We start from the raw sequence: 24,298 nt of genomic DNA, 5'->3' as shown, positions 1-24,298 counted from the left end.
AAAACAACAAGACTATTATGTCACTATTAGCAATACTAACTTACATCCAAGTTTTTACTTTGTAAAATTGTACAAGCTTTTTTAGAGTATATTTATTGTCTCTTGTAATATTTTTAATGGTTTTGCATATCATTAACAAATAGCACCATTTGTTGTACACAAAGCATGTTATTCATCTCTTATTAGAGCAAAGGGCAACAATGATGCCAACCACAAAACTAGTAAATTTATCAAGACCACATACATCATAAATCCCCCCCCCCCCCCCTCCCAAAAAAAAAAATCTCTCTCTCTCTCTCTCTCTCTCTCTCTCTCTCTCTCTCTCTCTCTCTCTCTCTCTCTCTCTCTCTCTCTCTCTCTCTCTCTCTCTCTCTCCGTGCTTCATGCTAGAGCTAGTTCAAATCTTGAAGAAAACCTTGGACAAAACTTTGTTTCTTTAAAGAAAAACCCTCTTCAAAAAACAAATTTTTGAATTTTGCACATTTCTTGAAATTTAAGAAATGTGTTTCACAAACCTTAGCCATCCTCTACATAGGTGCATTTGGCTCCAATGGCAATGCATAGCTGCAATGCCTCAAAAGTGGGGAAGGGGGGAGCAAACCTCACAACTACACACATACAAACACACCCCCACCCCCACCCCCACCCCCCAAAAAAAGCAAGAATGTTTCCTTCATGGTCGCACTCTGTAATTTTCTTTTGCTTTGGACATGGATCATTTGCAAGAGTTTTTGCCTTTATTTGGGGTTTCACACACACTCGCTCTCTCTCTCTCTAAACAAAAAACTAGGATTGTGACATATGCCTTCGTAGCATCTTGGGACTTTTTTCAACCAAGTTGAACTCTCTCTCTCTCTCTCTCTCTCTCTCATATCATTTGGTATCAACATTTTAAAGCATGCATGTGTACATAGCAGAAATCTTGTCACCATGGTTCAAGTCACAAGGGGCCACAATTTTGTTGCCATTCTAGAAGAACAAACACATGATAGCATTTTCTCAACAAGCACAATGGTAGCATTTTTCCGAACAAACATACAATAGCATTTCGCTGCTCAATGCATGGTTTCCTCTTCAACTTGATGATGACTGATCATGCCCATAAGCCCACTCTCAGCCTGATCTCCGGGGGGGGGGGTTGTGTGTGTGTGTGTGTGTAATTACCTACATGAGATCTGAAGTTAAAAATTATTCACTCGGCCCCCAGATCAAGGACAACATCAACCAATCCGTATCGTAAAATCCCGATACTGGCCTCCAGATATCATAAGGTTCTTCCTTATTCTGCACCTCGTGCAAGGGACTGCAAGGCTACTTTTAGCCAGTTCTCTCTTGTAGTAAAATCATCACAGTACTGCTGCAATCCAAAAAATGTCCCTATTTTAGCAAACCTTGAAGAATTATGGACCCTTGCTGCTCCTTTCAGAATTTTCTCTTCGCGTTGTTCAGCACAAACTCGGAGTATAAGTTCTTCAGTGAAATTGCAACAGTCATAAGCAGTGGCCCCATTATTGCTCCCTGCCCATCAATGTCACCAGCAAAAGAAAAAAGGTAGTGTAAGAAATAAAATACGCATATGTTTCTTGCCCATCCTAATGAAGAAACTTTGTCAACATGTTCAAACATTATTATGGACTAAAACTTGATCTGCAGTACGTGTGATGAGAGGGACTAGCTAGAAGAGTGGCCCATTTTGATCTGCTGATGCAGTTGCATCAGCCAAATGCAAATAAGATCATTTGACTAATTCTGTCGAGAATAAGTAACTTACTGCATTCAAAAGACAGTCACCTCAATGACTCCAAGAAATGCAGAAAGCCATACATATTATGTTCCTTGTGCCTTAAGGTTGATCCTGCATCACGATCGAAACAGGCATCTCTGTGCTCCAACAGTGATGTGGTGGAGGGCAAATCTTGCTGCTTTTGAGCAGCTGTTAATCATGTACTCTTTTAAGGCAAGGCCGAAGGTTCAGCTACAAGGGTGGCTCATTTTGATCCATGTAGATGTTCTGAGGCTTACTGCATCAGTCAAATACATACAAGCTTTTAAATGATCCCTCGTCTAGTAGAGCAAAAAATGCATCTTTGGGCAGATTTTGAGGTATTCCAATTTCCAAGACAATTTTTTAGTTCATTGATAGGATCCCAAAAGATGAGAAGCGCAATCAGTGGCACTTGCACCTTATGAGACTAAGAAGCTAGTAGTGATCATGGTATCTAAGAAACTTTTGGTGCCATGCTTTTGAGGTTTGTGAGTCCCTGAGTTCAACCTGATTTCTATGAGCAACAGGTTGTCATATGCACATGGAAACACGGAAAGAGAAAAATGGAGCTGAAGAGAAATGAAGACAACAAAGATATAAGCAAAGCAAAGAAGAAGGCTGATACAATGCAGCCCTTGCATGAGTAAGAGTGTACCCACAAGAAGGGTACTAGGAAAGAATTGCACGCACACGCGCGTGCGCGAGAGAGAGAGAGAGAGAGAGAGATGTGTGGATATTTGAAATGATATTTTATAAAAACTAAATCATACATAGTTAATGAAAGACTTATGTAAACCTTGTGTGGAATGCATAATTAAGGATTCAAACAGAACGTTATCAAAGCGTGAGTAAAGAAGATTAGCAAATGGATGACACCATACTAATAGGCTGAACTAATATAAGTGCAAACAACCTCGTGATCAAGTCTAGTGTCCCTAGCCCAAAATAACTTGGGCTGACCAAAAACTGAACAGTAACTGAAACCAGCCTTCCTTCTCAAATAGGGTGGTAAATAACCTGATTAAGCACTTATAGCAACCATGAAATTCACATAAACTGAAATACAAATGTCACCAATCAATGTTGGACAATGGACACCTGGCCCCAAAAACCAGTGTCCCTTGTGGGATTTCTTTAACTTGTATTGCATTTGATATAGTACACACAGATTGCTCCAATCTCCTTCGCTTTCCAATGCCTCTTGCTATCATAGATGACCAACAAGCCTTCTTACCAGTTTGACCATTGATTCACCCTAGGATTGGCCTTCAATTGCGGTTGGTCAAATCTAAACCCAAATCCAATTGAGATCACCAATGGCTGGAAAATTGCCGCAGCAATAGCTCCCTCCCTTCCTCTCCCCACCTCCACAATACTCGACTGAAGCTCTACTAGCCTCCAATAGCCCTTTCTTCACTTCGATGGGCAAGTTTTGCCTAGTGGCAGCCTTCTAATTAGATTTTTCAGCCATCTAATTAATTTTTAAAATTAATAATTCTGAAAATTAATTTCAGCCCTTGTCCTTGTCCAAAATATTAAATGTGCCCATCCACGATTAAATTGGATCTGCCATTTTGACTCCCAAGTGATCCCAAGTATTAATTAGCCTGTGAACTAGCATTATTTAATTAATTATTACCTCGTTCCTAATGTCACTACTCACCACTAACATTTCATGGCTAATTAAAACCCTAGGCCCAAACTCACACCGAGCACCACCTAATACTTGACCAAAGTCACTTAACTTTAGCCTTTGACACCCATTGACATCTTAGGATCTTGGTCCTATCATTGTGACTTAACTAGCTTGCATAACATGTACCTCACATTTGCACAATTAATTAATAACTAAATCAAATGTCAAGCAAAGCGTTAAAAGATTCACCTCCCCATGGTATGGCCAAAACTAGACAAAATGGACAAAGCTCCTAATGTCTACCCTTGACTCAATGTAATAACAAGCAAGAGATGACTTTGAAAGAGCCTTTGTGGAGATGTCTACCACTTTGTCCCTCATAGAGGGATATAGAAGTTCCACCTACCAATCCAAGAGCTCCTCGTGAGCATAATAGTACTCACCTCAATGTGCTTCATGCACTTGAAACATGAATGTTGAGCTAACAATCACATTATAAACTAATCAACTCTTTAAAAGAGCCCCAAAACATGTAAATTACCCAGAGTTTCATTAAATGGTACACGGTCCTAGAGAGTGTCTATGTCCCATAAGGCAAACCCTAATTTGGGAGGATCCACTAATCTATAAATAGACAAGCTTCCGACCATTCAATCTCATCCCTTGACTTGCAGGTTTCAACCATTAGCTCCGCCTCCATTGGCTGTCCAGCCCATCGCAATTGTTGCCACATCATTACCAATCCCTAGCACCCTATCCATTGTTGTTCCCTTGCTTTCCAGCCTCTTTCCGAGAATCATACAGCTTGCATTTACTGCAATGTAGTATCAATCTGCATCAAATCTTTCTCCTATAGCTATCTATACTAGGTGTTTTCCTTTGCAAACCCTAGCATATCTCCGCATGGTATCAAAGCCGGTGCTCTTCTAAAGAGTTACCTAATGCTATCATGGATTGCTTGGTTTGTTCCTAATTACACTATATGTCATGAGCTAATTCACAATGGCTCAAACCACTCCATCTTTGAATCCTTTCAAGGTACTCCTTCAATGGAGGCTCGGTTGAGACATTATGGTCTTGATTTAGAGCACAACACTCTATCTACCAAACCAACTACAGCCCCTTTCGACGGTGATAGTGCCATACCAAGGAGGTTGAGAGGGAGTCTTCCCCAAGGAAGATAGAACAATTTCTCCATCCCCTAGTATCCGTGTTCATTAGTGGTTGTTGGCGACAGTGTGGTGGTTCTTGGATCTAACTAGTTCGGTCATTATCTTCCCCTAGGATAGTTTCTTAGGCATCCAAGGTCATCCTTAGGAGCCTTAGACTAGTTTCCTTTAGGCTTAGCCACACTTTTTCAAGTCTTTCACTGCACATCTCCTTCTTTCATTTAATTCCATTGCACCTAGCACTCATTTAGCTCTCTTTTCCATTTAACACGGCATCCAAAGCATCTCAATATGAAACATCTGGCATGTGAGCTTCTTTCTTGATCCTTTCATGTTGGGTTTTGCATTTCAATTAAGACTAACATTGTAGGTATTTTACCGGTCCTACTTGGGCTGAAGGCGTTGTTTTTCAATTCCTCCCTTAATGAGTATTGACTCCATCAGCATGAAGATAAAGATAGTATCTCCTCTCTCGAGATCACGCATCCTTTTCCTTTACCGTGGCACTCATCTTTATTTCCTTTCAATTGAGGTGTTTTTTTATCATTCAACCATCATTTCCTATACTACTAGTCTATTTACTTTTCATGATAGGCAGACTTCTACTTTGGTAGTTGTGCCTTCACATGCTTGGCTAGGCATTAGAGCCATCTCCCGAGTTTGAGTTTCAGGCATGTCTATGACACTTGATCAATATTGGAGCCCTCTCTTGAGATGGAGTACAAGCACATCCCAACTGCCTTGGTGGCTAACTTTTCCCTGCTCTTCTAATAGGGAGGGTCTAGTCTTTTTCCTCCATCCATTGGATCTATTTGCATGGTCGACTGCTATCCTAGCATTTTTCGACTAGCATGGAGCCATCTCCTAAGTTTGAGATTCAGCCTTGCATATGCCACTTGGTCAGCATTGGAGCCCTCTCTTGAGATCGAGTACGGACATGTTCCACATACCTGATGGCTAGTTCGCCTTTGGCCGTTCTAGCTAAGACCATCATCAGACTACATTCTTCATCATGGTTCTCAACACCACACGAAGACTGACATCAAGTTGCTCTTCCTCCTTCGGCATCGATATGCATGGTTGAGAAGGGATTCCTACCCTTCACTTGGTATCTATAGGTTTCAACATTTGTCTTCAATATCAGCCTCCCTTCCTTCCCTATTGTATCAAGACTACAAAGGCAATGCTTATCTTACCAAGGGAGTCCAAGTAGTCATCCCAAAGAGGCCAAGGTATCGGGCAAAGGGTGCACATCGGCTACCCAGTGGCCTACTAGGATTTGAAAAGGCAGATGGAACCACTCTTTTCATTTCTTAGAGAATAGAGATGGTTTGTGGCCTTTCAAGTAACTATGCCCCATAGGGAGAATGAAAAAGGATGGTTAGATCCAACACATCACAAATTAAACAAGCTAACCCAACCACTCAAGGGTATCAATGATGAGGGTAAGAAGTGAAGAAGAATGGTGTGGTGGTAAAAACCCTCTGGTGGAGAACTCAGGATCCACTCAGGGGTACTCTGCACAATGAGATGCGTAGAGTAATTCTACATGATGAGAATACGCATGTAGCAGGTGCCACTTGGACAGTGTTCCTCATGGGAAAACTATTTACTTGCCCAAGCACTCTTTACAAAGATGATAAAATTATACAATGCCAAGGAGAAAGTAAAATAGAGGTGGATAGGTCAATGTTGAAGACAAGTGCCGAAACCTATGGAATACCATGAAAGGATAGAAACCCCCTCTCAACCCTAGATGTTGATATCGAAGGAGGAAGAGGAGCATGATGTCGGTCTTCATGTAGTGCCGAGAACCATGAAGATAAGGATGAAGGACCCCAACTAGAAGAGCAAGGTAGAAGTCACCGCCATGTTAGCATCAAGAGAGATGCTGTACGATCCACCTCAGGAGGGAAAGCCTCCATGGTGGTAGAACAACAAATCTCCTAGGAAAATGAAACCATAAAAGGAATAGTACATATCCTAAGTCTCTGGCCCAAGAAGGATTGGTGCAAACTTGCATGTAAGCCCTATACTAAAATACAAAACCTTACAAAGAGAAATCAAAATCTACAAAACAAAGGTCAGTAGTGAGATCCTCCAGAGCAAAACAAAACAATGCAATGAGTGCATATGGATGAGTAAGTGCAACGGAAGATTGAAGAAGAAACAACTAAGGATGTGGCCACTATCGCGTATGTCCATCAACAAGTCGTCGTCAATGAAACACCTGACGAGGTGAAGAAGTGGCTCGAGAGGGAGGTGCAAAGGATGACCTAGGAATGGATGCAAAAAGTGCAATGGGTAAGGAGCTAGTAGAGCAATTGGCTAATACTTAAGGTGTACTCAAAGATGTAGACTGTTAAGAGATTGTTTGTGTGCCACATGTCCAGCGGCCACTAGGGCAAAAGGAGCAAATGGGGCAACAACAGGCAATGTAATCCCACTCGATTGTTAAGATAGTCGCAACGGTCTACTAAGGAATCTTAGGAGGAAGACCCTCGGCCTTGGTATGACACTCCTCGTCCATATGGCCGAATCTCTTACAGCGTGTGCAAAACCTATTTTACTTAGGGAGTTGTTGCCAGATGGGTTTTGTTTCTTTGGTTCCATCAGAGAAAGGGGTTTCACCCTTGTTATGGCTTGCATTCGCATCTTATGAGTTCTTGCTACTGCCAATTTTCCCTTGCGAAGAAGAGGCAACCAAACCCCTCTCTAAATAAGAGTATGTGGACTTCTTGTGAACTTGATCATGCAGCCTTGCGTAATGCAAGAATTGATACTCAAACTCATAAAAGGTTGGTAATCCAAGCAACGAGATAGTGTGCTAAGTGAAATGAACGTATTTTTCAAGTTGCTTGTTTAAAAAGAATGTAACATGATCGATATCTAACTTTGGGAAGCCAGTAGTGGCAAGCTTAATGAGTAACTGCTGATATCCGGCTAACTTTGACTTTTAGATCATCCCCTTTCTTAATGAAAAACTCCTAAATCTCAAAGTTGAGATTAATACGCCAAGTGTGATCTCGTGCCGTATAACATGATCGATATCTAACTTTGGGAAGCCAGTAGTGGCAAGCTTAATGAGTAACTGCTGATATCCGGCTAACTTTGACTTTTAGATCATCCCCTTTCTTAATGAAAAACTCCTAAATCTCAAAGTTGAGATTAATACGCCAAGTGTGATCTCGTGCCGTATAACAATCAATGAGATGACTCCAACACTCAGATGAACGGGGAAATGTTGTAATTGAGGGTGGAACTCAGAAAGTAGCCCTTGCATAAGCTCAACATTCACTATGGCATTACGGGCTCTCCATTGATGGCTATGCTCAGGGTGAACCAATCAAGGGTCTACTACTAGGTCCCAAAGTTCTTGAGATTCAAACACTTGTTGCATGAAGCTCGATCAAGTAGTGAAATTCGACCCATTGAAATGAGTCTTATCCGTGAAGGCATTCTTTGCCACAACAACAAGAGTGGTAGTGCTATAAGGAGGATAATGTGGGTAGAGGGGATAGGGTGGGTACGGTGGAGGAGTGGAGTACACTTGGGAATTAATCCCAGGGTGCCCATCATACATACAGAAGGTGTGCACAGTGGATCCAGATTGGGACATGAACTAGCTAGGCATAGGCATGGTGGCCACATGAGTAGCCCGTGAAGGAAAAATAGGAATATGTGGAGCAGAAAATGGAAATCCTTGCGTAGGAGTGACCCATGGAGAGTGTAATGATGCACCATAAGTGGAGGATAGAAATCCCTATGTTTGAAAGGCCAATAGATAGAGAGGTGAGTGGTTAGAGGAAGCGAGGGAGATAACCATCACCACTGTCCCAAAGATGAAAAGAAGTGCTCACCTATGGGTATGTGAAAGGCACAATGTTAAAGGGTGGCATTTCCCCTAAGATGTACCATGGTAAAAAGATGTAGTAAAGTGCATGTAGGTGGTGTATGGTGTAAAGAAAGCGTGCTAGGAGGAGAGAGATGAAAATCGAGGTGTGGATCAAAAGAGAGTGAAATGGGAGGGATTTGAGAAGAGTAGTTTACATTCTCAAATGAAACAAAAGATGTATATATACCTAATGAAGGATGTCTACTTCGAGAGCCCCCTCTATAGAAGTTTACATACTGAAAATCATCTGAATACTACACACCAAAAGGAGAAACAGAAGAGCATTTTGATTCATATCTAATGAAGGATGTCTACTTCGAGAGCCCTCTCTATAGAAGTTTACATATTGAAAATCATCTAAATACTAAACACCAAAAGGAGAAACATAAGAGCATTTTGATTCATAGGACTCAAAGGGCTTGTACAAACCTAACACTGGATCTAGCTGATATGAAGAAGACGGGTCGCCATGTTGGGAAACAACATCATTCAATACCATTTCGCTCTTTTATTTCTAGTTTTGGTTTCCATTTATAGTCCCAAAAAGGCTTTTTGGGCACCTTCCGAGAGAATTAGGGCACCACCTGAGAGACTTCAATGGGTGACACTCTAGACATTCTGTCTATATATACGGCATTGATTCCACCCATATATTCACTCCCACATTCATTACTTCCGGCATTTTATCGCTCTCTTCCATCTCTCAACTACTACTCACACCCCACCCAGAGGACATTGCACTCCGTGGTCTTCATCTCTTCCTGCACTAGGTGCCCCATCTCCTACACTTTCTAGGCTGTGTTCTGGGCTACAGATTCTCTTCCTCCACGTGGCAACTAAAACCATCCCTCCTCGGATAGGGTGGTAAATAACCTAATTTAACACTAATTACAGTAAGCATAAAATTCACATAAACTGAATATGCAAATATTACCACTTTAATCTTGGACATTTGACACTATATTGGCCCAAAAATTGGTGTCCCTTGTATTATTTCTTTATCTTATATTGCAAATGCAAGGAATACAACTGAGATTCTCTGATCTCCTCCACTAATCCAAGTGTCTCTTGCTATCAAAATTGACTAGCAAGCCTCCAAACCAATGTGCCCCTTGGTTTGCTCGGGGATTCACCTTCACCCTGCTCCTTGAAAAACAAATTCAGCCCCAAATCTGATATTGGTTGGCTGGCCTCTTCAATATCCCTGAAATTGCTCAATTTCAGCTACTAAAATTCAAGTCCTAGGCCCTCAATCCTACGCATGCATCCCGCAGTAACTATCAAAACCCTAATTTCTACTGTAAATTAGGGATTACAGCAGAGATTAATTGAAATCTCTTTCTCTAATGGCTCAAATTGCTAAAAAATGCTAAGATAACTTGAGAATGACTGGGGAATAAGAGAGAATACTATAGAAAGAGAAATTTCAGAGTTTCATCACAAGAAACACTGAAAAACTACTGCTTCCCTACTCAAAAGCCATGGAAGCTATCACTTACAACTTAGGACCACCAGAAAGACTATTGCCCTCTCCTATATGCTATCACCTATACCAAAAGGACCTTAGGCTACTGTCACCTGCTCCTAGAGGGCTCCAAATTGTTGTCACTTGTTGTAGGATTGGTCCATGGTGGCTGCAAATCACATCATCAGCATCTCCTTGCTCTCTAATAGCCTCCTTCTCTCTCACAATGGTTGGAATAGACTCCGCCAGCCCCTAAAAACTGTTTTTTCTACTTGCATGGGCAAGTTTTGCCAACTAACAGCCTTCTAATCCCATTTTCCAACATTATTCGCCTTATTAAATTAATTTTCAAAAGGTTACTTCTAAAAATTAATTTAATAATTATTCTAGTGCTGAAAATTTTAATTTTATCAACCAATAATTAAATTAGCTTTGCTAATTTCTCTTCCAAGTATCCCTGAGTAGTTATTGATACCTAGACTCACATTAATTAACTAATTAATGCCTAGTCTCTAATATCATCATTGACATTAGTGGCCAATAAATTGATCTAGGCCCAAATCTGACACCGACACAGTTGCATTTGTACTACGTACGGACTAGTTCGTTCCGTACGGTCTGTACCGTACCGCACCAAAAAACAGGCTATATTTGGTCTATGAAAACTAGACCACACAATATGTTTTAACTCCTAAGCCGTATGTTTATTATCATAATTTCAAGTCTCTCTCACACACTCTCTCTCTCTCTACCAACTTCCAAGATGAGTACGCAATTCCAAGAGCATCCCTCCCCCCCTCCCCTCCCCCCCCCCCTCTCTCTCTCTCTCTCTCTCTCTCTCTCTCTCACACACACACACACACACACAAAAGAATGAAAAGCCTCTTTGTCTATCCACCCTACACTTTTCTTTGTTGTATGATGTATTACATATACACTCCCATCTGTCATCTAGTAGCGCATTGTGCATGTTGTACATGAGGTTTTACCTTCTTACCCTCATATATTCATCCTATTAACTCAAGTGACATTGCTATTGTAGCTCTAAACATGTGTTCTATTATCTATAATCCAAAACAACTAAGTTTTTGTTTTTTCTTTCGTACTAATATCGTACCGTGCCTTATAAAATCATAAGGTACCAATTAGTCCCGTATTTTATTGTACCATACCGTATCGTACCTTTCGTACTTGACAACCTTGGACACCAGGTACCACCTAGTTGTCAGAAGTGGAGCAGCGGTGGAAGCATAAACATGTGCTGAAATAAACTGCTGAAACACAAGACAAAAAGAGAAAAGAAAAGAACACGATACAGATGAGAACTCGGATGTATGCACGAGAAATGGAATCCATATATCTGAACACGAGACAGTCGCATACAACAGTGAGTCACTGGCTGCGTGGGCACTGGCACTGGCTCCTCTCTCCACAGAGTCTGCAGATGGTGAAAATGAAGTGACTGACTGAGGAGGAGCCACTGAGTATAAATAGGCTGAAAAAGTGGGGAGCAATAATGCTGGTCGGACAGCATTAAAGCTGGTCGACTGGTGCATAAAATGCTCCACTGGCATAAAATGCCACACCAAAAAAATTACCTAAAATACCTAATAAAAATGCCACAACCCAGATCAAGCTCAGACTCACACATGAGCTGATAAATACTCTGCTAACACCCTCTCTCAGATCATGAGTGATCTGATACAATACAAAAAGGGATCAGAAACTATACAACATAGAACCACCAAGTAGAACCATGGATACCCAAGCAGTGGGTGATCAAGCCACCACCAAGGTGCCTCGGAGAGAACCTGATGTCGATGTCGATCGTACCAAACACTTGAAAATAAAGAAGATCATAGCATGTCTCTGTGTCCATCACCAATGTCTCGCAGTAGCATACAAGACCATCCTGTCAAACATGCCGCTGAACATATGTGACCATGGATTCTCCGCCTTTTGCCAGACCGCCAAAGTGTCCCCTCATGTGAGCTCCAGACGAAAGCCTCCCGCTCTTTGTCAGAGAACCAGCTCATCATGAACCTGGATGTCACTCCCAGCTCCAGGATTTGATTCCGCCAGACGAAAGTCGATGCGTCAGGGACGTCCCTCTCTGGAACCTGTGCACCTGTATAAAAGTATAGATGAGGCGCGGCTGCCCCATCTAAACACCCGCTCACACTCCCTCTCTGGCACAAGAGAGTCGTGAGGGATGACCTCATCACCATCACTAGAAAGCAGCCGAGGAAGGGGCCACCAAGCCCTTCCCGCGATCCAAAGAAGAGGATCCCTTCCGCGCCTTGGACTTCTCCTTGGGTGGAGGATCGGAGTCGGAGTCCGATGAAGGAGAGGACTCATCGGTAGAGTCAGCATCCCGCTTCGTCTTCTGCTCCTTCTTCCTGGAAGCCGCCAACTCTTTGCAGTCCTTCCGCAAATGTCTCTTCTTGCCACAGTGGTAACACTGGGCCTTTGACTTCTTCTTCCCGTCACCTCATAATGTGCCGGAAGCCACCCCTGTGAACTCAAGGATGTCTCATGGTTGTCCTCATCAAAGTCTTCAGGAAGAGGAAAAGGACAGAAAGGTCGAGGAATAGCTCCACAGACGATGTACCATAGCCGCTGCTGCACAAACCAAGCTTTCATGACAGCACTCCATGTGAGATAATCAGGTCCATGTAACTTATCATCAGGGGAAGTGCACGGAGGAGCCATATGGAAGGTAGAGAGGAAACACAGCCAAAACACATGCACAGACTACAGAAAAGGAGAGTTCACATGCAATATAACCCAAAATCTGATCAATAGAAGACAAAATCTGCTGCAGAAAGTCAAAAAATCAGTCAAAAACTGCCAAAAACAGCAAAAACGGCCTGAAGTAACAGTCATCCAGCCACGAGAGATGCTGAATCAGCAAAACACAGGCTATAAACTGGAGAAAAACAGGTAGAAAACTATCGCCAGCAGCTGTAGATGAAAAACGCAGGCAACAGAGGGTGCGTAGGCAGCAGGCGATGGTAAGACTGCAAAAAACGCAGGCTGAAAACAGCCCCAAAACAGGTCGCCTGGCTGCGACAGCAGTCGTCTGATCAGCAGGGGTACAAAACAGTCCTGAAATCAGCAAGAAAACACAGCAGAAACACAAATCCTGAAAACTGATACCATGTCAGAAGTGGAGCAGCGGTGGAAGCATAAACATGTGCTGAAATAAACTACTGAAACACAAGACAAAAAGAGAAAAGAAAAGAACACGATACAGATGAGAACTCAGATGTATGCACGGGAAATGGAATCCATATATCTGAACACGAGACAGTCGCATACAACAGTGAGTCACTGACTGCGTGGGCACTGGCACTGGCTCCTCTCTCCACAGAGTCTGCAGATGGTGAAAATGAAGTGACTGACTGAGGAGGAGCCACTAAGTATAAATAGGCTGAAAAAGTGGGGAGCAATAATGCTGGTCGGACAGCATTAAAGCTGGCCGACTGGTGCATAAAATGCTCCACTGGCATAAAATGCCACACCAAAAAAATTACCTAAAATACCTAATAAAAATGCCACAGCCCAGATCAAGCTCAGACTCACACATGAGCTGACAAATACTCTGCTAACACTAGTACCTATTAGACATAACTTATTACAACTTTTGCCTTTGGCACCCACCTCAGGGTCCTTGGCCTGTTACCATAAAATAACTGCCATGTGCATCACATGTGTTAAACAACCTTGCACATTTGATTAATATCTTAATCAAATGTTATCGACAAAATTAGAGCATCTCAAAATTTCACATCCCCGTGACAGCAACCATCTCTACCATTTGGCGTCAGATTGTACCTGCGTTTTTTGCTACAAATTCTCTTCCACCACCTGGTGACCATCATCTCCATTTGGCATTAGCAGGCACCTACATTTTTGCTACAAGATCACCTCTCTCTACTTAGTGATAGGTTTAAACTAGATTGTGTTTCACGATTTGATACCTCCCTAGCATCAGCAATGGCTCCAACATGCACCTATTATCTCAAACACCCGCATTTTTGCAGTTCCTACTCCATCAACAGCTAGATTTCCTCATCTAACAGGTCGTGTTGTTGATCCGCATCTTTGGGAGTACATGTTCATAGCTGTTGATTTTCCTCAACTCCGATGGCATCTGAGAACTGTGTTCCACTCCCTCAACAACTGTCCTTCACCTTCAACATACATCTTTGATATCCTACTGCCAGTAGACTGTGTTTCTCTCCTTTCACTATGCAAATTCCCTATAGGTGCTACCACCTAATTCAAAAAAGACAGTGCAATTATCTTCAGAGCTTTGGCTCCATTGTATCAGCTTTGTTCACTTAGCATGATTCAGTGCTTCATCTTCTTCTATGTTTTCTAAGTTTCTCTTCTCTCTCAGTGTTTGTTATACACACACTGTGTTTCTCCCCCTGCAAACCCTATTGTCTCTCTAGTTTGCTTTCACAACTGTCACTTCTTGGCATGGTATCAAAGCCAATGACACTTAGGATCATGAAGATCCTCTACATCGGAGAAGGAAAAGACAAGTTGCAAGTTCAACATCATCTTCTGATTCCCCCCCTTATTTCCACTACATCATCATGAGATACCCTTCTCTTCTTCTCCCTTCCCCTCCCTCCCTCCCTTTTCAAGGTTGAGACACCGGTACCATGGCTTCTCCTAACAAACACTCCATTGGGTGCTTCTACTGCGGCAAGAACAGTCATACCATCAAGGATTGTCGCCCTCGACCCTTGCTCCCCACAACACCAAAGTATATGTATCTAGAACTAGGCACTCTTTGTGCCATATCTCCCCTCTGGGCCACAGAGACTGTTTTGCATTGGCTATTAGAGTATTATGCTTAAGGCAATAAGACGCATCCAATGTGCACTAAGTCCTTACAAGCAAAAGGAGGATCATCAAGTGCCACAACCTCCTAAAGACTGCTGTAATGTGCTACAGAGGCTTCCTCCACCTATTTTCAGGTCCAACGGCTTCCACGGCCATGGTTTGCAGTTCCATAGTCCACTTCACCGAGAGACGGTGATTATTCGATACTATCCTCTTGTCGCTTTGCTCCTTCGAGAAATAGAGACTGTTCGATCCCTTCCTTTTCTTCGGCTTCACAGTTGGCTCCACTAAGAGACAATGACTATTATCATCCATGGCTCCACAAGAGCTATCTATTTCCTCCTCCCTTGTCTTGCTTCACAAACACAAACTCCGATGCAGGTATCGAGAAGATTCTATGTGATACCCCTCCCTCCACTCCCTCTTCTACTCAAGTTCAAGAAGCCCCTCTAGGAGCTACCTAGCATCCGTTCCATTGGAGCCCTAAATACCTTCTTCAACACCGCCACCATCGTTTCCTTCATCTTTCGATGTTTTGGAGGCTGGGATCCATGACTTTCTTGATTCCCTATCTCTCTCCAATGGGGATTCGACGAAGGATTCAAAGGGGGTTCATCATTCTTCTTCAAAGGGGAGATCCCATTCCCTCAACTTCAGAGAGGGTCCCTACTACTCTTGTGGTTCTTCGCGGGTTGACATCTCCATGCCATCTCACCCATTAATTCCCCTTCCCCTTACTTTCCAACGCTACCCAAGACCTATAAGTTCTTGCTAGTTCAAGGCTCTGGATATTTCAGCCATTACTTGGTGGCTAGGCCTTTGTATACCTTCCAGCATGGAGTCACGCAGCTTGTGGCTTCTCTCCCGACGTTGAGTTTCGGGTCCTATCAGCTCATCATGTCTATTGTTATTCACTATAGGTTACCTTCTAGGTGGAATACTCGGATTTCCAAGTTTCTATTCTTCTCTCTCTCTTCTTTTTGTACTCCTTTTTGGGCCCTTACAGGGGTTGTTGAGAAACTATATCATTCAGGACAATTTCCCTTCTTCGTTTCTATTTTTGGTTTCCATTTGCATCCCCAAAAAGCCTTTCTCAACACCTTCTGAGAGAGTCAAGGTGCCACCCGAGAGACTTCAAATGGGTAACACTCTAGACAATCTATGCCTATATATATACAACATTGACTTCACTCATTTATTCACTCCTACATTTATTCCTTTTAATGTCCTATCACTCTCTTCCATATCTCCACTACTACTCACACCCCACCCATAGAACATTGCAGCTTGTGATCTTCATCTCTCCTTGGACCAAGCACCCTATCTCCTACACCTTCCAAGCTGCGTTTTGGGCTGCAAAATCTCATCCTCTACCTAGCGACCATCTCCACTATCTAGCATCATATTGTACCTGCATTTTTTGAAGAGATTCTTTTCCTCCACCTGGAGATCATCATTTCCATTTAGTGATAGCAAGCACTCGCATTTTTGCTGCCAGATCACCTTTTTCTAACTAGCGACAATGCTCTCCACCTGACGTCAGTCTCCCAAGCTGTGTTTCACAGTCGGACACTTCCTTCGCATTAGTGACAGCTCTCGCAAGCACCTACTATCCCAAACACCTGCATTTTTGCAGTTCCTGCTCCATCAAGGGCTGGATTTCCTCATCTAACAAGCCGTCCTATTGCTCATCTTCGAGAGTATGCATTCATAGTTGGTAATTTTCTTCCTCAACTCCAACAGCATTTGAGGACTGCATTCCGCTCCCTTAATAGCTGCCCTTCACCTTCAACATATATCTTCGACATCCTACTGTCAAGAGGATTACATTTTACTCCCTTCATTGTGCAGATTCCCAACAAGTGATGCCCCTTGATTCAAACAAGACAGTGCAATTATCGTCAAAGCTTCAACTTTGCTAGATCAACTTTGTTCACTTGGCATGATTTAATGCTTCATCATCCTCTTCTTCTGTGTTTTCTAAGTTTCTTTTCTCTTAGTGTTTGTCATACACATTGTTTCTCCCCCCCTACTCTCTCTCTAGTTTGCTTTCACAACAATCATTTCTTGACATGCTAATCATCCCATATGTTGTATATCCTCCATGATCAGAGAGATGATCACTCCCACCAACCAGTCCGGATGTAGTAGAAAAGCTAATAAGATGGGTGTAAGCTCGACTATACGCAATGTGCAAGTACTCTTCAAACTCCTATGTCATAATACTAAAATCGAAAACAGGAGAAGAAAAAGAAGGTGAAGATGAGGATGGTGTGTGGTCTTCCTCGTCAGGTCCATAATGCCTTCTCGAGGCCTCCAATGATGAAGAAGCCTCATAAGAGATCGTAGAATCCCAAGAAAGTGGTGTCTAAGATATTATGAATCAATTACATGTCATTTATATACCTCGCACAAAACCAAGCCTCCACAATATCCATAGGATACTCTTTACAAGAGCACGGGCTCTTATACCATGTGAAGATATGCTAGAGTTTGCACTAAGGAAACGCAGAATATATGCCATGTAAAGATATGCTAGAGTTTGCAAAAGGAAACACAAAATATACCACCACGACTGAAACACGACTCCTCAAACAGTGATGTGCAAAACACAAACAAAGAAAAAAGAGAACTTTGAAGTGAATGAATCAATGTCATAAATGAAGAAAAGAATGTACACGATACTCAAGGACAAAGCTATCAAATAGTCACTGACTCTCTTGGGAGTGGACTAAGGGAGGTGTCGATGTGTGTTGTCCACTAGAGACGGATCCCGAGTATAGTAACCACCAATCCGAGCAAAGGCTGATAAAGAGAAGTGCTGAAAATACAAAAACGACCTGATGTAGATGACGAAAGCTGATCACTAGCAACAATGGGAGATTGGGGGACAGCTATAGACCACATAGCAGCAATCAATAAGGGCTAGACAACTAGTGAAAGAGGGTTGATGGCTATTGAAAGCTGGAAGACAAGGATCGACTGAATGGTGGACAGCCTATCTATTTACAGATGTGGAAGGATCCTCCCAAATTAAGGTTTTGCATATGGGATTTAGAAACTCTCTAGAACCACTCTCCATTTAATGAAAGTTTTGGTAATGTACTGTTTTGGGGCTGTTTTAAAAGAGCTAATCAATGGGTAATTAATTTTTTTAGCTCAGCATAGCATTGCTTGATGCTTAAGAGGGAAGTAGCACTTCCACTCCCACTCCTAATCAAATACGCTCAGATATCTCATGGTTGCTTAGTATGCTTTATGTTCACCCAAGGTACCATATGCTAACAGTATATCTACTTTGGAACCTTCTATAATTAGTGTTCTAGTCACTATATATGTTGGTATGTAGTTTTATGTGAATGCTTACCATGGAGCTATGCATCATCTTTTTGGAAAATTTTGGTTTGGATTATACCTATGGACATGTATATGGCAACAACAAGTGCACATGTTGCTTGTTGCATTTTGCATATTACATATGCAATTGTTTCAATATGTCTTTGCTTCATACACGCATGCCATTGGGATCACTCTACCAAGTTCTAAGAGGAAAATATATCATTAGAATGGTGAATGGACTAAATGATTTAATTAAGAATAAACTCTAGTTTTAGTACCCCTACCCTTTGGCACGATGACCATTCCAATAGTGATGAAAATTTTGACAAACAACAAGGCACATAGTGAATGACAAGTGTAAAAGTTGTGGTATAAGGACAAGGCAAAAGGAATAAGATGCAATGTGAAGCTTTCATTAGATTAAAAGTTTACACATTAGAATTGAGTTACATTGAAGGTTCTCTCAATAAGAAGCTTGCTTAGAGCATTTAAGTTATTAAGCGAACCTTGAGCTTAAGTTTGGTTATCTACGCAGCTCACTTATGATTAATGACCAAGTGATTAATTAGCCCTTGATCAAAAATGAGATTTGATTACAGACCACCTGGTTATTCAATTGACTAACTTGATCTTGGCTATGGGGCTCTCTTTCTCTCATTTTCAGAGCAGCCCAAGTTTAGAGAGAGCTATAGCAGCAAAAGGAGAGGTATGATTGCCGCTCTACAAAAGCCATCCTGAGATGCTGGACTCCGAAAATCAATCTCTTTCTTCTCCTTTCTCTCTCTGGCTGTGCAAGCTCTCTTATATAGAATATCAGGATTAGGGTTTTCTGTTTACAGCAGATCATCAAGTGGCTAGTGTTTGCAAAAATTAGTCATTTTCTGCATGGAATTGCTTGTTGAAGAAATTTCAACCAAAACCACCAATTTCCCCCTTGTTTTGGATCCAAAATCATTGAAAATTCAAGGCAAACGTTAGGGAAAATATATTTAGGCATCCAAGCATGATTTTCTGGCCATTGAAAGTATTAAATTCAACATCCAATCTCAGGGCAAATGCATGTCAAAGATTAGGGTTTATGGACAGCAAGTCTTCAAGTCTGAATTACTCCAATTTGACAGCAAATTGAAGGTGTATTGATTAGGGCAAAGCTCTAAGATTGTTGAACAATCAAGGCTAAGGCCTCATTTGACAAATTGGGTAGGCCTAGGAGTGAGATTCATGGGAATTCCGTATGCTTGCATACACACTAGTTTGAGTGTGTAATTGAGAGAGATTCAAATTTCATTGGTCAAGATTGGTGAGATCAACCGAGGACATAGCAATTGGAGCAAATTTGGTCCATTGAAGAGCCAGGCATGTGAGGAATCATTAGCAAAAAGATTGTTGGTTTGTGACAACCGCATTGATCACACTTGTGCAAGTCACAAGTTCATATAAAGGTTTATTCTCAACATTAAATCATAGCCGCTCATCTTGCATGCCAATTTGCTATGTCTACTGTGCAAGAGAGCTCTAGCTCTCAGGTTCTCTCTGTCATTTATTTTCTTTGCTGAGTTGAATAGTGTGAGAGTTGTAAGTTCATGTTCACTACCCTATAGATCAGAACTACTTCAAAGTCATGTGGCAAGAAGTAGCATTTTCCATGATCCATTCTCAAGCCGTCATTACCATCAATGCTGCATCCTTGGATGAAGGTATCTCCCAAGTCCTCCAAATGAAGAAACGCTAATGATGTTGGAGCAACCATTGCTCCTTAAGGCTTGGAGTTAGTTGGCCAAGTGTCTAATATATTCCATCAGCTAGGGCAGAAAATGTCAAGTTTGAATTGTTCTTGGAAGTATCCTTCTTGTACTCCTCCTTGTCCTTTAGCCAATTCTTCCTCCATTTTCCTATCTTGCCACATTAGTGTGGCAGGTGGAGTCGTCCTGAATTTGTCATTGTTCTTCTTCTCTTTACCCTCCTTTGTGTCTGAGTTCTAACCAGTCAAAGCCTCTGAATTCCCGTTTTGTGGTGGAGAATGTAGCTTAAAATGGTCCTTCTAATCCAACATCATGAGCACCAATTCTTTCCATGTGATGGTATCAACGTATCCAAAAGTGATTAAAAAGTTATCTCCATCTAGCTTCTAATCCTAGGGTACTGTAGATAGAACAAGAACCTTGCAATCCATCATAGCTTGGAAAAACATGTTTGAATTGCTAAGACATCCTTGTCCTACCTTGAATTTGCCACACTTCTGGAGTAATCCGCTTCTAACTCCGAAAGTGCACTATCCAGGACCTCCTATGCATGAGGCTTCTTCGCCACCAAAGGTGATGAAAATGCAAAATCTGCTCCAAAAGCTGATAACACAACCTTCTCAACAATTATATTGTTCTTATGCAAAATCAAGTCTGCAGACTTCCTCTTGATGCCACACAAGTCTAGGCAGCCCTCCCAATCAACAAATGCAACACTCCCTCTCACATCCATTGATGTGCTCATCAATTCTCTCATAGCCCTATATGCAGCCCTCCCACTCGCACTCATATGCTGAAAATGCAGCTCCTTTGAGACACTCAAAACTACTCTTCAAATCAGTCCACCTTGGTACAACCCTTCACAACTCTAATACCATGTTAAAAGTGCAGCATTGTGGAAGCAGATGCACGGACTGAGAGAGAGTGGAACGCCACACGAGAGAGAGAGAGAGAGAGTGAGTGAGAGAGAAATCTAAAAGCAAAGTATATACATGGTGAGTGACAAAAGTATGCACTCAGCCAACGTCATGGATTGAGAGAGAGTGGAACGCCACACACGTGAGAGAGAGAGAGAGAGAGAGAGAGAGAGTGTGTGTGTGTGTGTGTGTGTGTGAGTGAGAGAGAAAAATCTAAAAGCAAAGTATATATATGGTGAGTGACAAAAAGTATGCACTCAGCCAACGTCATGATCTCTTTGATAAATGTGTACGCGACCACATGACTAGGAAGCTACAAATAGCCTGTAGAAATGTGCTGAAATGATCAGGCCGGCCAAGCTGAAAATGGTCTACTTGCCATCATCAATGTGCGGTCTGCTGCCCCCAACCTGCCCACTGCTGCTGTCTAACTGCCCACATTCACCAATTGGTTGCTACTCAATATTCCACCTAGGCCCTTTGACTGCCAAACAATGTCTGCCCACCTGACTGCCCATCCAAGGAATGATCCTCTAACCACATTTTCTATGAACCTACTGTCAAAAGACGATGTACCAGTGAGACAATACGGTTTGAGGGGAGGAATATGGAGTGAACTCGGTAAACACTGAGAAGAGAAGAGAAGAGAAGAGAGAAGAAACTCTGATGAATGGAATGATGAAGATTTGAATCATGGAGTGAATGTGATACAAGGGAACAAGGGTGCCATAGCACAAGGAAGATGATGAAGACAGCCACAAACCACGAACCGCAATGTCCTCCTAAAGGGATGTGAGGGCAGTGGAGAGTATGGAGAGAAGAGGTGATGGACTGAATGAATCAGCCATGTCAAATGAGTGATAGAGGCAGCCTATAAATAAGCAAGAGACTATCTAGGGTGGCCCCCGGAGGGAGGGTATTGGCTGTCTAGGGTGGTGCCCCACTATGGGCGCCAAACCTCTTTTTGGGGTTGTCCACTGTGAAACCCTAAACGCAGAACACAAAACGCAAAACTGCGGGTGAAGGGTTTCTCAACACCCCCTCTCGGGCCCAAAAAGAGGAACAAGAGAAAAGTGAGGTGGAGATACAATGCGACATGCTGAAAATGTTAGCAGTCATGCCTTGTCATCTCCTGCCTGTGAGCCTCAGTCTGAGTCAGACGAGGACTTTAGGAGCTCTGACTTACGAGGACTTTAGGAGCTCTGACTTGTCTATCACTTGTTTTGACGGAGGAGATAGCTCATTCTAGAGCACTCAGTTTATTGCATTTCAGTGCATTTTCTACTCCAGTTGGGATTTTATGTGCATTTCCCGGGGCAGTTTCTACATTCTTCAGCCTGCCTCACCTGCCAGACATTGTCCACCCTTTTCGGGATTTTTCCGAGCATTCGTGGCATTTTTACCAGAATTAAATGCTGGTTGGATCAGCATTAAATGCTGGTCGGACATATTTATGGCCTCAAATTTCAGGTCGGCCAGTTTTTGGGTTTTTTGGCTATTTATAGCCATTTCCCACTTGGCAGTCAGTTGCTTCCCTCCTTTGACAGGTGCACACTCCGACTCCGTCATCTTCCTCCGTCTTCGGTGCTGCCGTCATCATCAGCCTGATCTGGTGCCCTCACTGACGCTTTGGGCTGTGTGCAGGGACTGATCAGTCCACAGTTTTGTATTCAGCATTCATTACAGTCAGTGCAGATTTTCTTCCTTCATTTTCTGCTTTCTCTCTCTCTCTCTCCCCCTCTGTGTTCGTGTTTCTTCTTCCATTGCGCACTCTCACATGGTATCAGAGCCTAAGTGAGCACACATAGGAGAGCTTCCATTGCAGAGGAGGACACCATCAAGTGCAGCCTTTCTTCCCTCCTCTCCAGCCCTTGGCGGTGCTGTCCAGGCTGAAACGCAGCCTTCCATACGTGCATTTTGTTGTTTTGCAGCATCAGGAGGAGTAGGCGACAGTTTTCTAGGTGTTTACAGCCTGCATTTGCATCAAACGCAGCCAACAGGAGGTGGTCAACATCAACAGAGGAGAAGGCGTCATCATTTGGAGGATAGGCGGCAGTTTTTCTCTCCAGGCGGCAGCATTTTCTCTCTCCTCTTGCAGGCGACAGCATCTTCTGGGTCTTTTCTGACATAGGCGGCTCCATCTTGACTGTCTGTTGGTTGCAGATTGTTTGGTGATTGTAGATATATATGAAGATGTCTTATCACCAAACCACATCCAAGATCTGAGAGGGGGTGTTAGCAGTCATGTTTGTCATGCCTTGTCATCTCCTGCCTATGAGCCTCAGTCTGAGTCAGACGAAGACTTTAGGAGCTCTGACTTGTCTATCACTTGTTTTGACGGAGGAGGTAGCTCATTCTAGAGCACTCAGTTTATTGCATTTCAGTGCATTTTCTCCTCCAGTTGGGATTTTATGTGCATTTCCCGGAGCAGTTTCTACATTCTTCAGCCTACCTCACCTGCCGGACATTGTCCACCCTTTCCGGGATTTTTCTAAGCATTCCTAGCATTTTTACCAGCATTAAATGCCGGTCGGACCAGCATTAAATGCTGGTCAGACATATTTATGGCCTCAAATTTCAGGTCGGCCAGTTTTTGGGTTTTTTGGCTATTTATAGCCATTTCCCACTTGGCAGTCAGTCGTATTATCATCTTCCCTCCTTCTTTGGCAAGTGCACACTCCGACTCCATCATCTTCCTCTGTCTTTGGTGCTGCCGTCATCATCAGCCTGATCTGGTGCCCTCACTGAAGCTTCGGGCTATGTGCAGGGACTGATCAGTCCACAGTTTTGTATTCAGCATTCATTACAGTCAGTGCAGATTTTCTTCTTTCATTTTCTGTTTTCTCTCTCTCCCTCTGTGATCGTGTTTCTTCTTCCGTTGTGCACTCTCACAGAGAAATGCTCATGCAGCAGGTGCCACTTGGACAGTGTCCCTCATGGGGAAATTGTTCACTTGCCCAAGTGCCCTAGTACAAAGGTGATGAAAACATGCACTGCATAGGAGGAATGTCAGACTTTGTGTGGTGCCAAGAACCATAAGGATACGCCCGTACTCGATCTCGGGAGTTGGCTCCATGCTAACCAAGAAACGAAGAAGATCCGCCTTGTAATCTGAGAATACCACTTGAAAGGAGACCTTTGAAGATAGTCAGGAAATTGGTTCAGTTGTAGAACCTGAAACTAAACCTCGGGGGAGAAGCCACTAGCTTCATGACTCCATGCTGGAAGGAATACAAAGGACTAGCCACCAAGTCACTGCTAAAGACCCAAGGGCCCCGATCTAGGAAGATCCTCTAGATCCCGAGTATGAGTAGAAGAAATGGCAGCTCAAAGGAGAGCCACTCCTCGAAAGTGAAAGGTGTTGGTGTGTGAAGAACTTCATGGCACACAGCCTCTTTGAATCGGAAGGAGTAGAAGTAGGAGTCCTCTCTGAAGCTAAAGAAGAACTGGAAGCCCCCTCTGAGGGTGAAGAAAGAAAATCCCCCTCTGGATCCTAGCCTGAGAGAGAGA

The 24,298-nt window shown here is 42.8% G+C and overlaps 1 protein-coding gene across 1 annotated transcript in view; it reads right to left on the bottom strand.

Annotated features, from left to right (window-relative positions):
* Positions 1 to 649: 649 nt before the first annotated feature.
* Positions 650 to 24,298, bottom strand: part of LOC148013484 (transmembrane protein C9orf5 protein) — a 47,575-nt gene continuing 23,926 nt past the window's right edge. The window contains exon 3 of the mRNA XM_087668595.1: positions 650 to 1,518. Within this exon, the coding sequence (XP_087524721.1) occupies positions 1,423 to 1,518 (96 nt within the window). The 3' untranslated portion in view covers positions 650 to 1,422. The remainder of the gene's footprint in view (positions 1,519 to 24,298) is intronic.

Source organism: Lygodium microphyllum, chromosome 26 (assembly GCF_053477565.2).
Source record: "Lygodium microphyllum isolate KBCC chromosome 26, Lygodium_microphyllum_v1.1.10, whole genome shotgun sequence".
Taxonomy (NCBI): Eukaryota; Viridiplantae; Streptophyta; class Polypodiopsida; order Schizaeales; family Lygodiaceae; genus Lygodium; species Lygodium microphyllum.
Note: the sequence above shows the minus strand (reverse complement) of the source record. Positions and strands in the feature narration are given on the sequence as shown.